Source organism: Poromitra crassiceps, assembly GCF_964638095.1.
Source record: "Poromitra crassiceps genome assembly, chromosome: 20".
NCBI lineage: Eukaryota > Metazoa > Chordata > Actinopteri > Beryciformes > Melamphaidae > Poromitra > Poromitra crassiceps.
The window spans coordinates 11834177-11845752 of NC_139637.1; the positions used below are offsets into that span (position 1 = coordinate 11834177).

At 44.9% G+C, this 11576-nt stretch overlaps 1 protein-coding gene across 1 annotated transcript; it reads left to right on the forward strand.

Annotated features, from left to right (window-relative positions):
- Window positions 1-3497: 3497 nt before the first annotated feature.
- LOC310795030 (toll-like receptor 13) lies at window positions 3498-7985 on the forward strand. The gene is made up of 3 exons (XM_083657051.1): window positions 3498-3878; window positions 5719-5836; window positions 7036-7985. The coding sequence occupies exons 1-3, from the start codon at window positions 3590-3592 to the stop codon at window positions 7265-7267; spliced, it is 639 nt and encodes a 212-aa protein (XP_083513177.1). The 5' UTR covers window positions 3498-3589; the 3' UTR covers window positions 7268-7985.
- Window positions 7986-11576: the final 3591 nt, after the last annotated feature.

Consider the following 11576-nt stretch of genomic DNA (forward strand, 5'->3'; position numbering starts at 1 on the left):
ACGCACTCACAGCTCATTGGCTCTCCACTCCCCACGCACTCACAGCTCATTGGCTGAGAAGCCAATGTCAGCCAGGAGCGCGATGCAAAAGGAGGCCACTGGGTTTTCTGTCACCGAGTCAACTGGAGAGCAGAAGACCAGAGGACCGGAGACAGGCTGGGAGGAGAGGCAGGTGAGGGGGAGTTCAGTGTTAAAGGGACAGCTCACCATAAAATCCAAAATACATATTTTTCCTCTCACCTGTAGTGCTATTTATCCATCTATATTGTTTTGTGTTAGTTGCCTGAGTTTTGGAGATATCAGCTGTAGAGATGGTTGCCTTCTCTTCAATATGTACAATAGAACTTGATGGCACTCGGCTTGTTGTACTCAAAGAAACAAAAAAATACATTTGAAAAACTCAACAGCAATGTCTCTTTCCAGAAATCATGACCCGGTTACTCAAGATAATCCACAGACCTTGTTATGAGCAGTTTCATGTAGGAACTATTTTATTTTGTATGAAGCTAGCAGCTAGCGGGTGTAGTTCGGTCAAAAGAAAATAGTTCCTACATGAAACTGCTCATAACAAGGTCTGTGGATTATCTTGAGTAACCGGGTCATGATTTCTGGAAAGAGACATTGCTGTTGAGTTTATCAAATGTATTTCTTTGGCACTTTGAGCACCACAAGCCGAGTGCCATCCAGTTCCATTGTATTGGAGAGAAAGCAGAAACTCTGCGGCCGATATCTCCAAAACTCAGGCAAATAACACAAAAATATAAAGATGGATGCACTGCAGGTGAGAGGGAAAATATGTATTTTGGATTTTAGGTTGAGCTGTTCCTTTAAGTAACATATACGCATGAAGATGAGGTTTGCTAGTTCCTTTATCTTCATTTGGCCCTAACCTTTAAATGGTTGTGCATGTTCTATAAACATTAATGAACCGTAATTAACCATTTATTAATGCTTTGTGAGAATGAATATAATGACCCAATTAAAATGTTTGGGTGAACTATAATTCCTCTAGGAGGACTGAGCGGCAAATTAAGTGTTTGACCAGACCCCCTGAAACCTACGACCGTGCCTTGAATATAAAATGTTATGGTTACTAATGTTATTACTGTTATTGTCAATTACAATGAGGTGAATTAGAAATACAGTAGAATAAATATATGATATGATCATGAACATTAAGCTTACTTCCCACCTGTAGCGTCCTCCAGGCGAACATCTTGCCCCTCGCCATATCGGGCCACACTAGACGTCGCATAAAAAACTCAACTGTACTGTTTGTTTTCTTTTCTATTCTCCTCAGATCTGCCATGACCAACAGTGTCATCAGCAGCAGCTAGTCTCCACATCAGAGTAACTCAGCAGGATGGTCACCATGCCAGGGACAGGACGTCGCTCTCCAGATTTTCACTGGAGTTTCCCTGTCCTCCTTCTGTCCTGTCTGCTTCATATTAACCCCTTGCTGGCTTACTCACTGAACAACTGCACTGTGGCTTACTCTGACCAGGTGGCTGATGTTAATGTTTTATGCCAGCGGCATGACCTCACTGCCGTTCCTGACGACATTCCAACAAAGGCAACATCAATAGATCTCTCGTACAATCACCTTTTAAAGATCAACAGGACAGACTTTAGATATTTTTCAAAGCTCAGAGCTCTATATTTGTTTTCTAATTTGCTTTCACATATAGATGATGGAGCGTTTGTGGACTTGGCAGAGTTAAGGGTGCTTAACATTGACAGAAATCATCTTACAAACCTGACACACAAAATGTTTCAGGGTCTGTCCAGTTTAATAGAGCTATCACTGGAAGTAAACCACATTGAATATATATCTCCCTTGGCTTTTCAGTCACTGCTGAACTTAAAGACAGTATCACTGTCCTATAACAACCTACAGCAAATGGCTGACATTATCCCTCTCTTACAACTACCAAGCTTACATCACTTGGATATTAGAGGTAACTTCAACTTCACCTCTTTTCAATCGAATGACCTGCAGTTTAACTTCTCAGAGCTCAGAGTGTTGGCCTTAGGTCCACTGAAGAAGTTCAACATCACAAGAGACATATTTCCTCATCTTCAAAGTATCGACCTGTTAAACAGTGGAGACATTGAGTGGGACGTACCAGACAAGTCTTTTTTAAGGAGCTTAACTGATTTGTATTTAGAAGAAGGAAAGAGTTTTGAGGCCTACAGAGAGGTGCTGCAGACTGCTGATTCAGTGGAACATCTATGGCTATTGGGTATGAGCATAGCTATGGATACGTTTGACATTGCCTGCCAAATTCCTGCGCTGAGAACTCTTAAGGTGGGGGGCAATCCCAATTTCACTGCTGTGGATGATAAACTGCTGCAGTCTTGCACTCAGCTTACTGAGCTGGATTTAAGCGGCATTGGTCTGACTAACCTGTCTAAAGATTCACTTAGATCCATGAAGCAGCTCAGGCGTCTGGACCTCACTCAGAACAGACTGTCTGAAGTGCCTCTTGCACTCAGAGGCATTTCCACACTTGAAAGCCTAGATCTGAGTTGGAATTTTATTGTGGAGCTACGTTGCTCCGACTTCCTGAATCTGACAGGATTGATAAAACTTAATCTGAACGGCAATCTTATTTCAGAACTCAAGGGATGTGTTTTTCAAAATTGGAATAGTTTGAAAGTATTAAATATAGGACACAACAATGTTTGTAGCTTCAAACTAAGCCTAGCTAGCTACCTACCGAAACTAGAAGTTTTGAATTTATCTGGGCAATTTGCAAGGATCACAAAGGGACATTTTAGAAATGTGTCTTCCCTCAGGTCTTTGGTTTTAGAATCAGACATTCGATCAGAGCTGCATGGTTGGTCTTTTGAAGGACTGGATTATCTCAGGACTCTCAATCTGTCAATAATCTCTAGTTCCAGGATACTAGGCTTAGACTGGTTCACAAGACTGCAACAATTAGAAAATCTAACACTAAATGTGATTTTAGAAGGGGACGACATCAGAAGATCTTATGAGAACAATGAGCTACCTTTCACACATTTATCTTCCTTGAAGAATCTTACAATCAAACTTCATCAACTTGATGATCACACGTTTAAGATCCCACCAGATCTGCTTAAAGGTCTGAAATCTTTAGAGCACTTTGAAGCTGAGAATGTCTTCACCAATTCATCAATATCACCAGACACATTTAAATACACTCCTCATCTGAAGAGTCTTGTAATGAGCAACAGTGATCTGTCAGATCTGACCCCTGAACTGTTTCAGTCAATCCCAAACCTGGAGGCTCTGGATCTTTCCAACAGTAAACTCAGGTCATTGGATTTTCTGGCCAAGGCAAACCTGAGTAAACTCACCTGGTTGAAAGTGAGTCAGAATGAACTGACAGTGATCGATGAGACTGTCTTCTTATATTCCCTCCCTGCCCTAAAATATCTGGACCTGCTTGATAACCCTTTCAGTTGCTGCTATAATTCTCGCTTTAACAATTGGGTGCAGATAAACACTCAAACACAGGTTGTTAATGCCCACCAATACACTTGCACTGATCCTCGTAGTAAAAGGGTAACGTTGCTAGACTTTGACCACTTTGGCTCCTGTTGGATGGAGGCTAGCTTCCTTTGCTTCATTTGCAGCACTTGTGTGATTGTTCTTACTCTGCTCACATCCTTTACCTACCACTTTCTGAGGTTGCACCTCGCCTACACCTACTACCTCTTCCTGGCCTTCCTTTATGACAGCAGGAGGAGGAAGAAGGGAGCTCCTCTCCGCTATGATGCCTTCATCTCCTACAACTTTCACGATGAAGCCTGGATTCTCAGAGAGATGCTTCCCGTGCTGGAAGGAGAGCAGGGCTGGAGACTCTGTCTGCACCACAGAGACTTCCAACCAGGTAGAGGCTGTCTGTCTGTCTGTCTGTCTGTCTGTCTGTCTGTCTGTCTGTCTGTCTGTCTGTCTGTCTGTCTGTCTGTCTGTCTGTCTGCCTTCCTGTCTGTCTGTCTGTCTGTCTGTCTGTCTGCCTGTCTGTCTGCCTGTCTGTCTGCCTGCCTGTCTGTCTGTCTGGCTGTCTGTCTGCCTGTCTGTCTGTCTGTCTGTCTGTGTGTCTGTCTGTCTGTCTGTCTGTCTGTCTGCCTGCCTGTCTGTCTGTCTGCCTGTCTGTCTGTCTGTCTGTCTGTCTGTCTGTCTGTCTGTCTGCCTGTCTGTCTGTCTGTCTGCCTTCCTGTCTGTCTGTCTGTCTGTCTGCCTTCCTGTCTGTCTGTCTGTCTATCTGTCTGCCTGTCTGTCTGTCTGTCTGCCTGTCTGTCTGTCTGTCTGTCTGTCTGTCTGTCTGTCTGTCTGTCTGTCTGTCTGCCTTCCTGTCTGTCTGTCTGTCTGCCTTCCTGTCTGTCTGTCTGTCTGTCTGTCTGTCTGTCTGTCTGCCTTCCTGTCTGTCTGTCTGTCTGTCTGCCTTCCTGTCTGTCTGTCTGTCTGTCTGTCTGTCTGTCTGTCTGTCTGTACTGTATATCGGTGTGCTGATATTGGCCTGGCCATCACCAATACAATGAAGGGTATCAGTCTGTAAAACCTACAATAAAACCTGCCTCATTTACTTTAAAGCCCCTGTAAAGGCAATTCCCTGATTTTGAATTTGTGGTCTTGAATGCAAATATAATCTTATAAAAACTATATACAAAATATAGTGGGCAATCTTTCAAAAGTCCTGAGAAATGATTTGAGCAGCCTGATTAGTTGTTTTTGAGCTCTGTTTTATAATAGTTGTGAACGTTTTTCTAAACTCATAATTGTGGTGGGAAATTATGTGATGGTAAGCTGTGAATCGTATAAATAGATATTTGAGACTGGGTTGCGAGAGGCTGCAAGGAGCTGATAACCCATCTAAGAATTTAATTGTCCGGTGTTTTGGTGTCCCAGATGGTCTAAAATTTTGACCAAATTTAGTAGCGCTGTTTACATTCTCTGAAAGTCATTTAGACTCTAAATGACTTTCAGAGAATGTAAACACAGCTACTTATGATGTTGCTTCTTGAATTATAGCAAAGCACGACACCGCCATCTAGCCTTCTGGTGGTCTATGGTCATGGAAACCAAGGAATTAGCGAGGCCCACACATTATCATATATCTAGGGATGTAACGATAACCGGTTTGAATGATAACCGTGATAAAATTCCTTACAATAACCGTATCGTTTCAAATTTTCATTATCATTAAAACCGTGGTATACCGTGATTATAGTGCTTTGAAAAACATGGTAAATACTGTCCATCATCAACCAAAGTTGGCAACAGTCTCCCAGATCAGATACAAATGTGCAGCCTTGGAGAAATGATTTCAGTGAGTGTATCAATCCTTTTTGCATCTGAGTTTTCAATATAAAACATTGTAAAATGATTTCAGTGAGTCTCTCAGTACTTTTTGAACATTTTTAGCAATTTTTTACGAATACCGTGATAATATGATAACCGTGATAATTTTGGTCACCATAATCGTGATGTGAAATTTTCATACGTTACATCTCTACATATACCCACGTCAACTGCGTTGGGTCAGTCACCACAAATATTAAATATGTAATGGTGGAGAGGTTCGAGCCACCGTGCCTCGACAATATTGTTGTGACCTCAGATTGATAGTCAGAGCAAAGTAGAGGAGGCAGATCAGAGCTAAGGAGAGAGGTAGAAGGGATTATTAAATCATTCAGTAGAAATCAGTGATTTTCCCGTTGCCCCCCCAGGTAAGCCCATCATCGAGAACATTACAGAGGCCATCTACGGCAGCAGGAAGACCATCTGTGTGATCAGCCGTCGCTACCTGGAGAGCGAGTGGTGCTCCAGGGAGATCCAGATGGCCAGGTGGGGGCGCTGCCTCTCTGTTCTCACATACAGCAGCACTTTTTGTACTGTCTCCCCACTTCCCCGAGCCGCTCAGTCCTTTTCGAGGAATTATAGTTCACCCAAACATTTTAATTGGGTCATTCTACTCATGATCATGCCAGTACAAACTCAGGTGTTTTTTTCTTCATACAACTTACCTGTAGTTCTACAGGCTTGCTGATGGATGAGCTTCTTCCAGTAAAAAAATAGAATAAGCGTCCATCAAATAATAATAATATTAATAATGATTGGATTTATATAGCGCCTTTCCAAGGCTCAAAGCGCTTACACAGAATCATTATTCGTTCACACCATTCGTACCGGTGGTTCAGAAGCGTGGCAGCCACACATTGGCGCTCAAAGGCCCCTCCGAACCACCATCATTCATGTCTACATTCATACCAATCATACTATTCATGTCTACATTCATACCAATCATACCAATCATACCAGGCAAGGAGGGTTAAGTGTTTTGCCCAAGGACACAACGACAGCAGCTGGGAGGGAGCGGGGATTGAACCGCCAACCCTTGGGTCATTGGCCGACCTGCTCTACCTCCTGAGCTAAAGCCACCCCAAATGACTCCATAAAGCTTGTGATAACAAACCTCACGAGATGGAACACACAAACCTAGGCCACCGTGGTCTAGTGACGTTTGGTAATGCAGAAGTGCGTGCAATGACGATTGGCAATGATTTTAATGAAATAATGGATCAAATTACGTTCCCCCCACGAGTCATAGAGTCATCGTCAGGCATCAGAAGACTTTGATTATACTATAGACACGGTTTATGGAGAAATTGTATGGACATTTATTGCCTTGTTCTATGCAGACTGTCCAGCTCCCTAGAGTTCACTTGAAGAAGCTTCTTCAGCAGCGAGCCTGGAGAACTATGAGTTAGTACTGGCATGAGTCGATAATGATCACATTTTTGGGGGGTCAATATTCCTTTAAAGGCCCATGGCACACCAATAAAACATTCTACAATAATGGTGTGCCATGGGTGTCTGTCCTTGTTTGTAGATATTTGGTCAGATTCCACATGCTCAATCCTCGTTTGTCTGTGTTTCGCCCGTGGCCCACCAATCAAACCTTATCCAACAACTGCCAGATAATTTTTGAATGGAGTGCCATGGGATTGACTCTCCTAACTGTACGTCCTGTCCCGTGCGTGCAGCTTCCGTCTGTTAGACGAGCAGAAGGATGTGTTGATCCTCTTGTTTCTGGAGGAGATCCCGGCCTGGCGGCTGTCTCCCTGCTACCGCATGAGGAAGCTTCTGAAGAGACGCTCCTACCTGAGCTGGCCCCGGGCCGGCCAGCACCGGGGTCTCTTCTGGCAGAACGTAGGGAGAGCGCTGGAGGCGGGGGACGGTCCCGACAAGTCCAAACACCTCCTCTCTCGACTGTGAAGGCTCATGAAGTACGGCACAAACACAGCAGAATAATGCCTACCACTGAGTTGGGGGTGACCTGAAGGACTGCTAGAGAACTCTGACTACTAGGGGACATAAATCCCAATTGCAGTTTCAAGCTCCGGAGCGTAACAGTCATGTGGCTTGCGAGGGATTGTGGGAAAAGAGGGGGGACACATTGCTACATCTCTGGTTTAGCCTACGAGTTGCCTCTATGACCTGCCGGCGACCGCACACAGCTACCGCTGCTGCACCAACTAGCTAGCATACTCTTTTTATGTTGTAAAAAGTCACCGGTAGCGAGCACACTCAAGGGAACGATAAAAACTATTTTTTTGTGCACGGCAAAAACACGCTGGTAAGAAGAGAAAATGAGCCAGCAGACTAAAAAATGTCCTTTTGCAAGTTTTAATCTCTCATCTGGGCAGCAGCAGCAACGGACGTTTCAGCCCGCACAGGCATCTGGATAAGGTGAATAAGGGCTCAGTATTGGAAACGACGCAATATTTAGGAATACTCTGTGGCCCAAACTTTGAGTAACAACATTGTGCATGAGGTGGGTACAGTTTTATTGTGATTGATAACGTGTATGTTGCTTGCCAGCCATTTTAGCCGAGCGTGTAGTTGACTCAGGAGTTGCTACGCCGAGACTCAGAATGAAGAATGAAGGCTGAATCTCGTGTCGATTATACTACTAATCTACAGATCACCACATTTCAATAAATATAAAGTTTTTGCAGATTTTGAATTCTGTTGGTCATTTGTTTTGCTCTGTATGTATGCTGAATTGTTACGGATATCATCACATTTAATTTCAATAAATATAACACATTCAGATTTGAAGGCTGCTGGTCTGTTTTCCATCTTCCATCTCCATAGCTCCTCTCATCCTGGCATCATCTTTGTTGGCATCATTTATTGTTAAAAGCATTAAAACTTGCAAATAACAATATTCTCCGGTCACTGGTCACATGTTCAAATGGTTCAAAGCAAATCTCTCAAAGTCTCAACTCTGTCAGCATTTGGCTTGTGTTATGATATCCTAGGTTGAACATGGTCAAACTAATTATCAGCAATTGGGTAGGCAATAACCTGTCTGTGGCTCCCTGCTGCAAAGGACTGTGGGTAGGCAATAATCTGTCTGTGGCTCACTGCTGCAAAGGACTGTGGGTAGGCAATAATCTGTCTGTGGCTCCCTGCTGCAAAGGACTGTGGGTAGCAATAACCTGTCTGTGGCTCCCTGCTGCAAAGGACTGTGGGTAGCAATAACCTGTCTGTGGCTCCCTGCTGCAAAGGACTGTGGGTAGCAATAACCTGTATGTGGCTCCCTGCTGCAAAGGACTGTGGGTAGGCAATAACCAGTATGTGGCTCCCTGCTGCAAAGGACTGTGGGTAGCAATAACCTGTATGTGGCTCCCTGCTGCAAAGGACTGTGGGTAGCAATAACCTGTATGTGGCTCCCCGCTGCAAAGGACTGTGGGTAGGCAATAACCTGTCTGTGGCTCCCTGCTGCAAAGGATTGTGGGTAGGCAATAACCTGTCTGTGGCTCCCTGCTGCAAAGGACTGTGGGTAGGCAATAACCTGTCTGTGGCTCCCTGCTGCAAAGGATTGTGGGTAGGCAATAACCTGTCTGTGGCTCCCTGCTGCAAAGGACTGTGGGTAGGCAATAACCTGTCTGTGGCTCCCTGCTGCAAAGGATTGTGGGTAGGCAATAACCTGTCTGTGGCTCCCTGCTGCAGAGGACTATGGGTAGGCAGTAACCTGTCTGTGGCTCCCTGCTGCAAAGGATTGTGGGTAGGCAATAACCTGTCTGTGGCTCCCTGCTGCAAAGGACTGTGGGTAGACAATAACCTGTCTGTGGCTCCCTGCTGCAAAGGACTGTGGGTAGCAATAACCTGTCTGTGGCTCCCTGCTGCAAAGGACTGTGGGTAGCAATAACCTGTATGTGGCTCCCTGCTGCAAAGGACTGTGGGTAGGCAATAACCTGTATGTGGCTCCCTGCTGCAAAGGACTGTGGGTAGCAATAACCTGTATGTGGCTCCCTGCTGCAAAGGACTGTGGGTAGCAATAACCTGTATGTGGCTCCCCGCTGCAAAGGACTGTGGGTAGGCAATAACCTGTCTGTGGCTCCCTGCTGCAAAGGATTGTGGGTAGGCAATAACCTGTCTGTGGCTCCCTGCTGCAAAGGACTGTGGGTAGGCAATAACCTGTCTGTGGCTCCCTGCTGCAAAGGATTGTGGGTAGGCAATAACCTGTCTGTGGCTCCCTGCTGCAGAGGACTATGGGTAGGCAGTAACCTGTCTGTGGCTCCCTGCTGCAAAGGATTGTGGGTAGGCAATAACCTGTCTGTGGCTCCCTGCTGCAAAGGACTGTGGGTAGACAATAACCTGTCTGTGGCTCCCTGCTGCAAAGGATTGTGGGTAGACAATAACCTGTCTGACATGGACGGGGAGACCGAGATAGAGACATGAGGACAGAGATGCAGACACTGCCCAGTGGGAATTGCAAAATAACACTCATTGAACTTTTCAAATCTCTGTCGTGAAAATCTTCCTACTGCCCCTTTAACATTCATCTCATACACGTTTTGCTGTGAGATATGGCTTAGCTGGAGTACATTAACGCCTGACATTAAAATGCATCTCCGGGATACACACTGAAATTGGATCCCCCCCCCCACTTAAATGCAGATTGTGTCCTTTATGTCCTTTAAGACTGACAGTAAACACCTCGTCTTGTTTCATGAACAAGTATCCCGATTCTCGATGATCCATTTTTGACCAGTATGCTAAACATCCAATGTGTGTGTGTGTGTGTGTGTGTGTGTGTGTGTGTGTGTGTGTGTGTGTGTGTGTGTGTGTGTGTGTGTGTGTGTGTGTGTGTGTGTGTGTGTGTGTGTGTGTGTGTGTGTGTGTGTGTGTGTGTGTGTGTGTGTGTGTGAGAGAGAGAGAGAAGGAGAGAGAGAGAGATACACCCCTTATCACCCCTGTTGATTCCGCCTCCGGGGCAACTAAAGCTTAAAGGAGGACTTACCTCCAAAACACTTTTTTTCAGCTTTTAACCAATATATATGACTTTGGGGGTGATGTGTGAAGAATTCTGGTCAGAATTTCCACATTTGACACCAAACTGTTGCCATTTTACCATTTGTATCATTTTTCAGCAGCATACCTGGCATAAGCGCCCTCTAAGGGTCGAACGCTGCTTTTTTTTCTTTTCTCAAATGAATGGGATATTTGATACGTCATGACGTCACGATGAACCAAAGACTATGGGATTTCAAGATAGTTACTCCCCTACTCCCCCTGTACCCTTTCGGCTCCTCACAACTCCAAGCCTATTGCCATGATGTCACTTGACCTGTTAATTTATTACAATCGCCTGTTATTTTCCTACCAACTCCTATGTAACACAATACTATCAATAAACGCCACTATAATCATAAAAGGAAGGACATAGCAAGTAAATCATTCCCAACCTTTTTCATACTAAGGGGCCCTATGATGAGATTTGGTCTCATGTAAATCTTATTTTTTATTTTTTATAGCCTAGATATGATTTTGTCCAGAATTCCATATAATTAGGTTGAGAGACAACGAATGCTGGAATCCTCTCAAGGACGACTGGTGGTCTTCTGTGCCCCTTTTCGCTGGGGACACAGAGCTGCTGCACTGACTGCCCAGAGGGAGGGAGGGGTTTATTGTGTGTTTGCAGCAATCAGCTCCGAGAGCCCAGCATCAAAGTGAGAGCCTCAATTTCATCCTTCCGCAAACAAATCTTATCGCAGCGCACATGTAAAATATAACGCTATACTACGACGTGACAACGTGACAAAGCTGGTCTAAACACATCGGCTACTATAATAACGTCACTGTGTACAAGCAACGCCAACTTTTCAGGAAATGTCAGCAGAGCAGAGCGACTGGGGACTGGGGGGGGGGTTGACTCGCTGTGTGTGTGTTTTGCTGCGCGGAATGGATTTGATCAGGCAAGTAGCTCCTGTGCTCTTAAAATACTGAACACCACGTTGTCATATTTGACATATGTCTTCATTGTAGACAGTTTATCGCTGAATGTGTCATTACATTATAAATATCTTACCTGAATAAGCTCAAATGCTGTTAGAGGATTATCACACCGAGTCTGATGCCCTTTCTGCGGCCACACAGCAGCTCGTAGGCACCCTGCCTTTTAGAGCGCGAGCACGAGCTGCTGTGTGCTCAGGCAGCGGGGACGCGCGGGTGGAGCTCTTCACAGGTCTGACACTGCCCTGCCTGCAGTAACTTTTAACAAGAATCACGAAAA

Coding starts and splice junctions, on each gene's coding strand:
- LOC310795030 (XM_083657051.1), top strand. CDS start 3,590: ATGGAGGCTAGCTTCCTTTGCTTCATTTGCAGCACTTGTGTGATTGTT. Junction 3,879..5,718: donor CCACAGAGACTTCCAACCAG/GTAGAGGCTGTC, acceptor TTGCCCCCCCAG/GTAAGCCCATCATCGAGAAC. Junction 5,837..7,035: donor AGGGAGATCCAGATGGCCAG/GTGGGGGCGCTG, acceptor CCGTGCGTGCAG/CTTCCGTCTGTTAGACGAGC.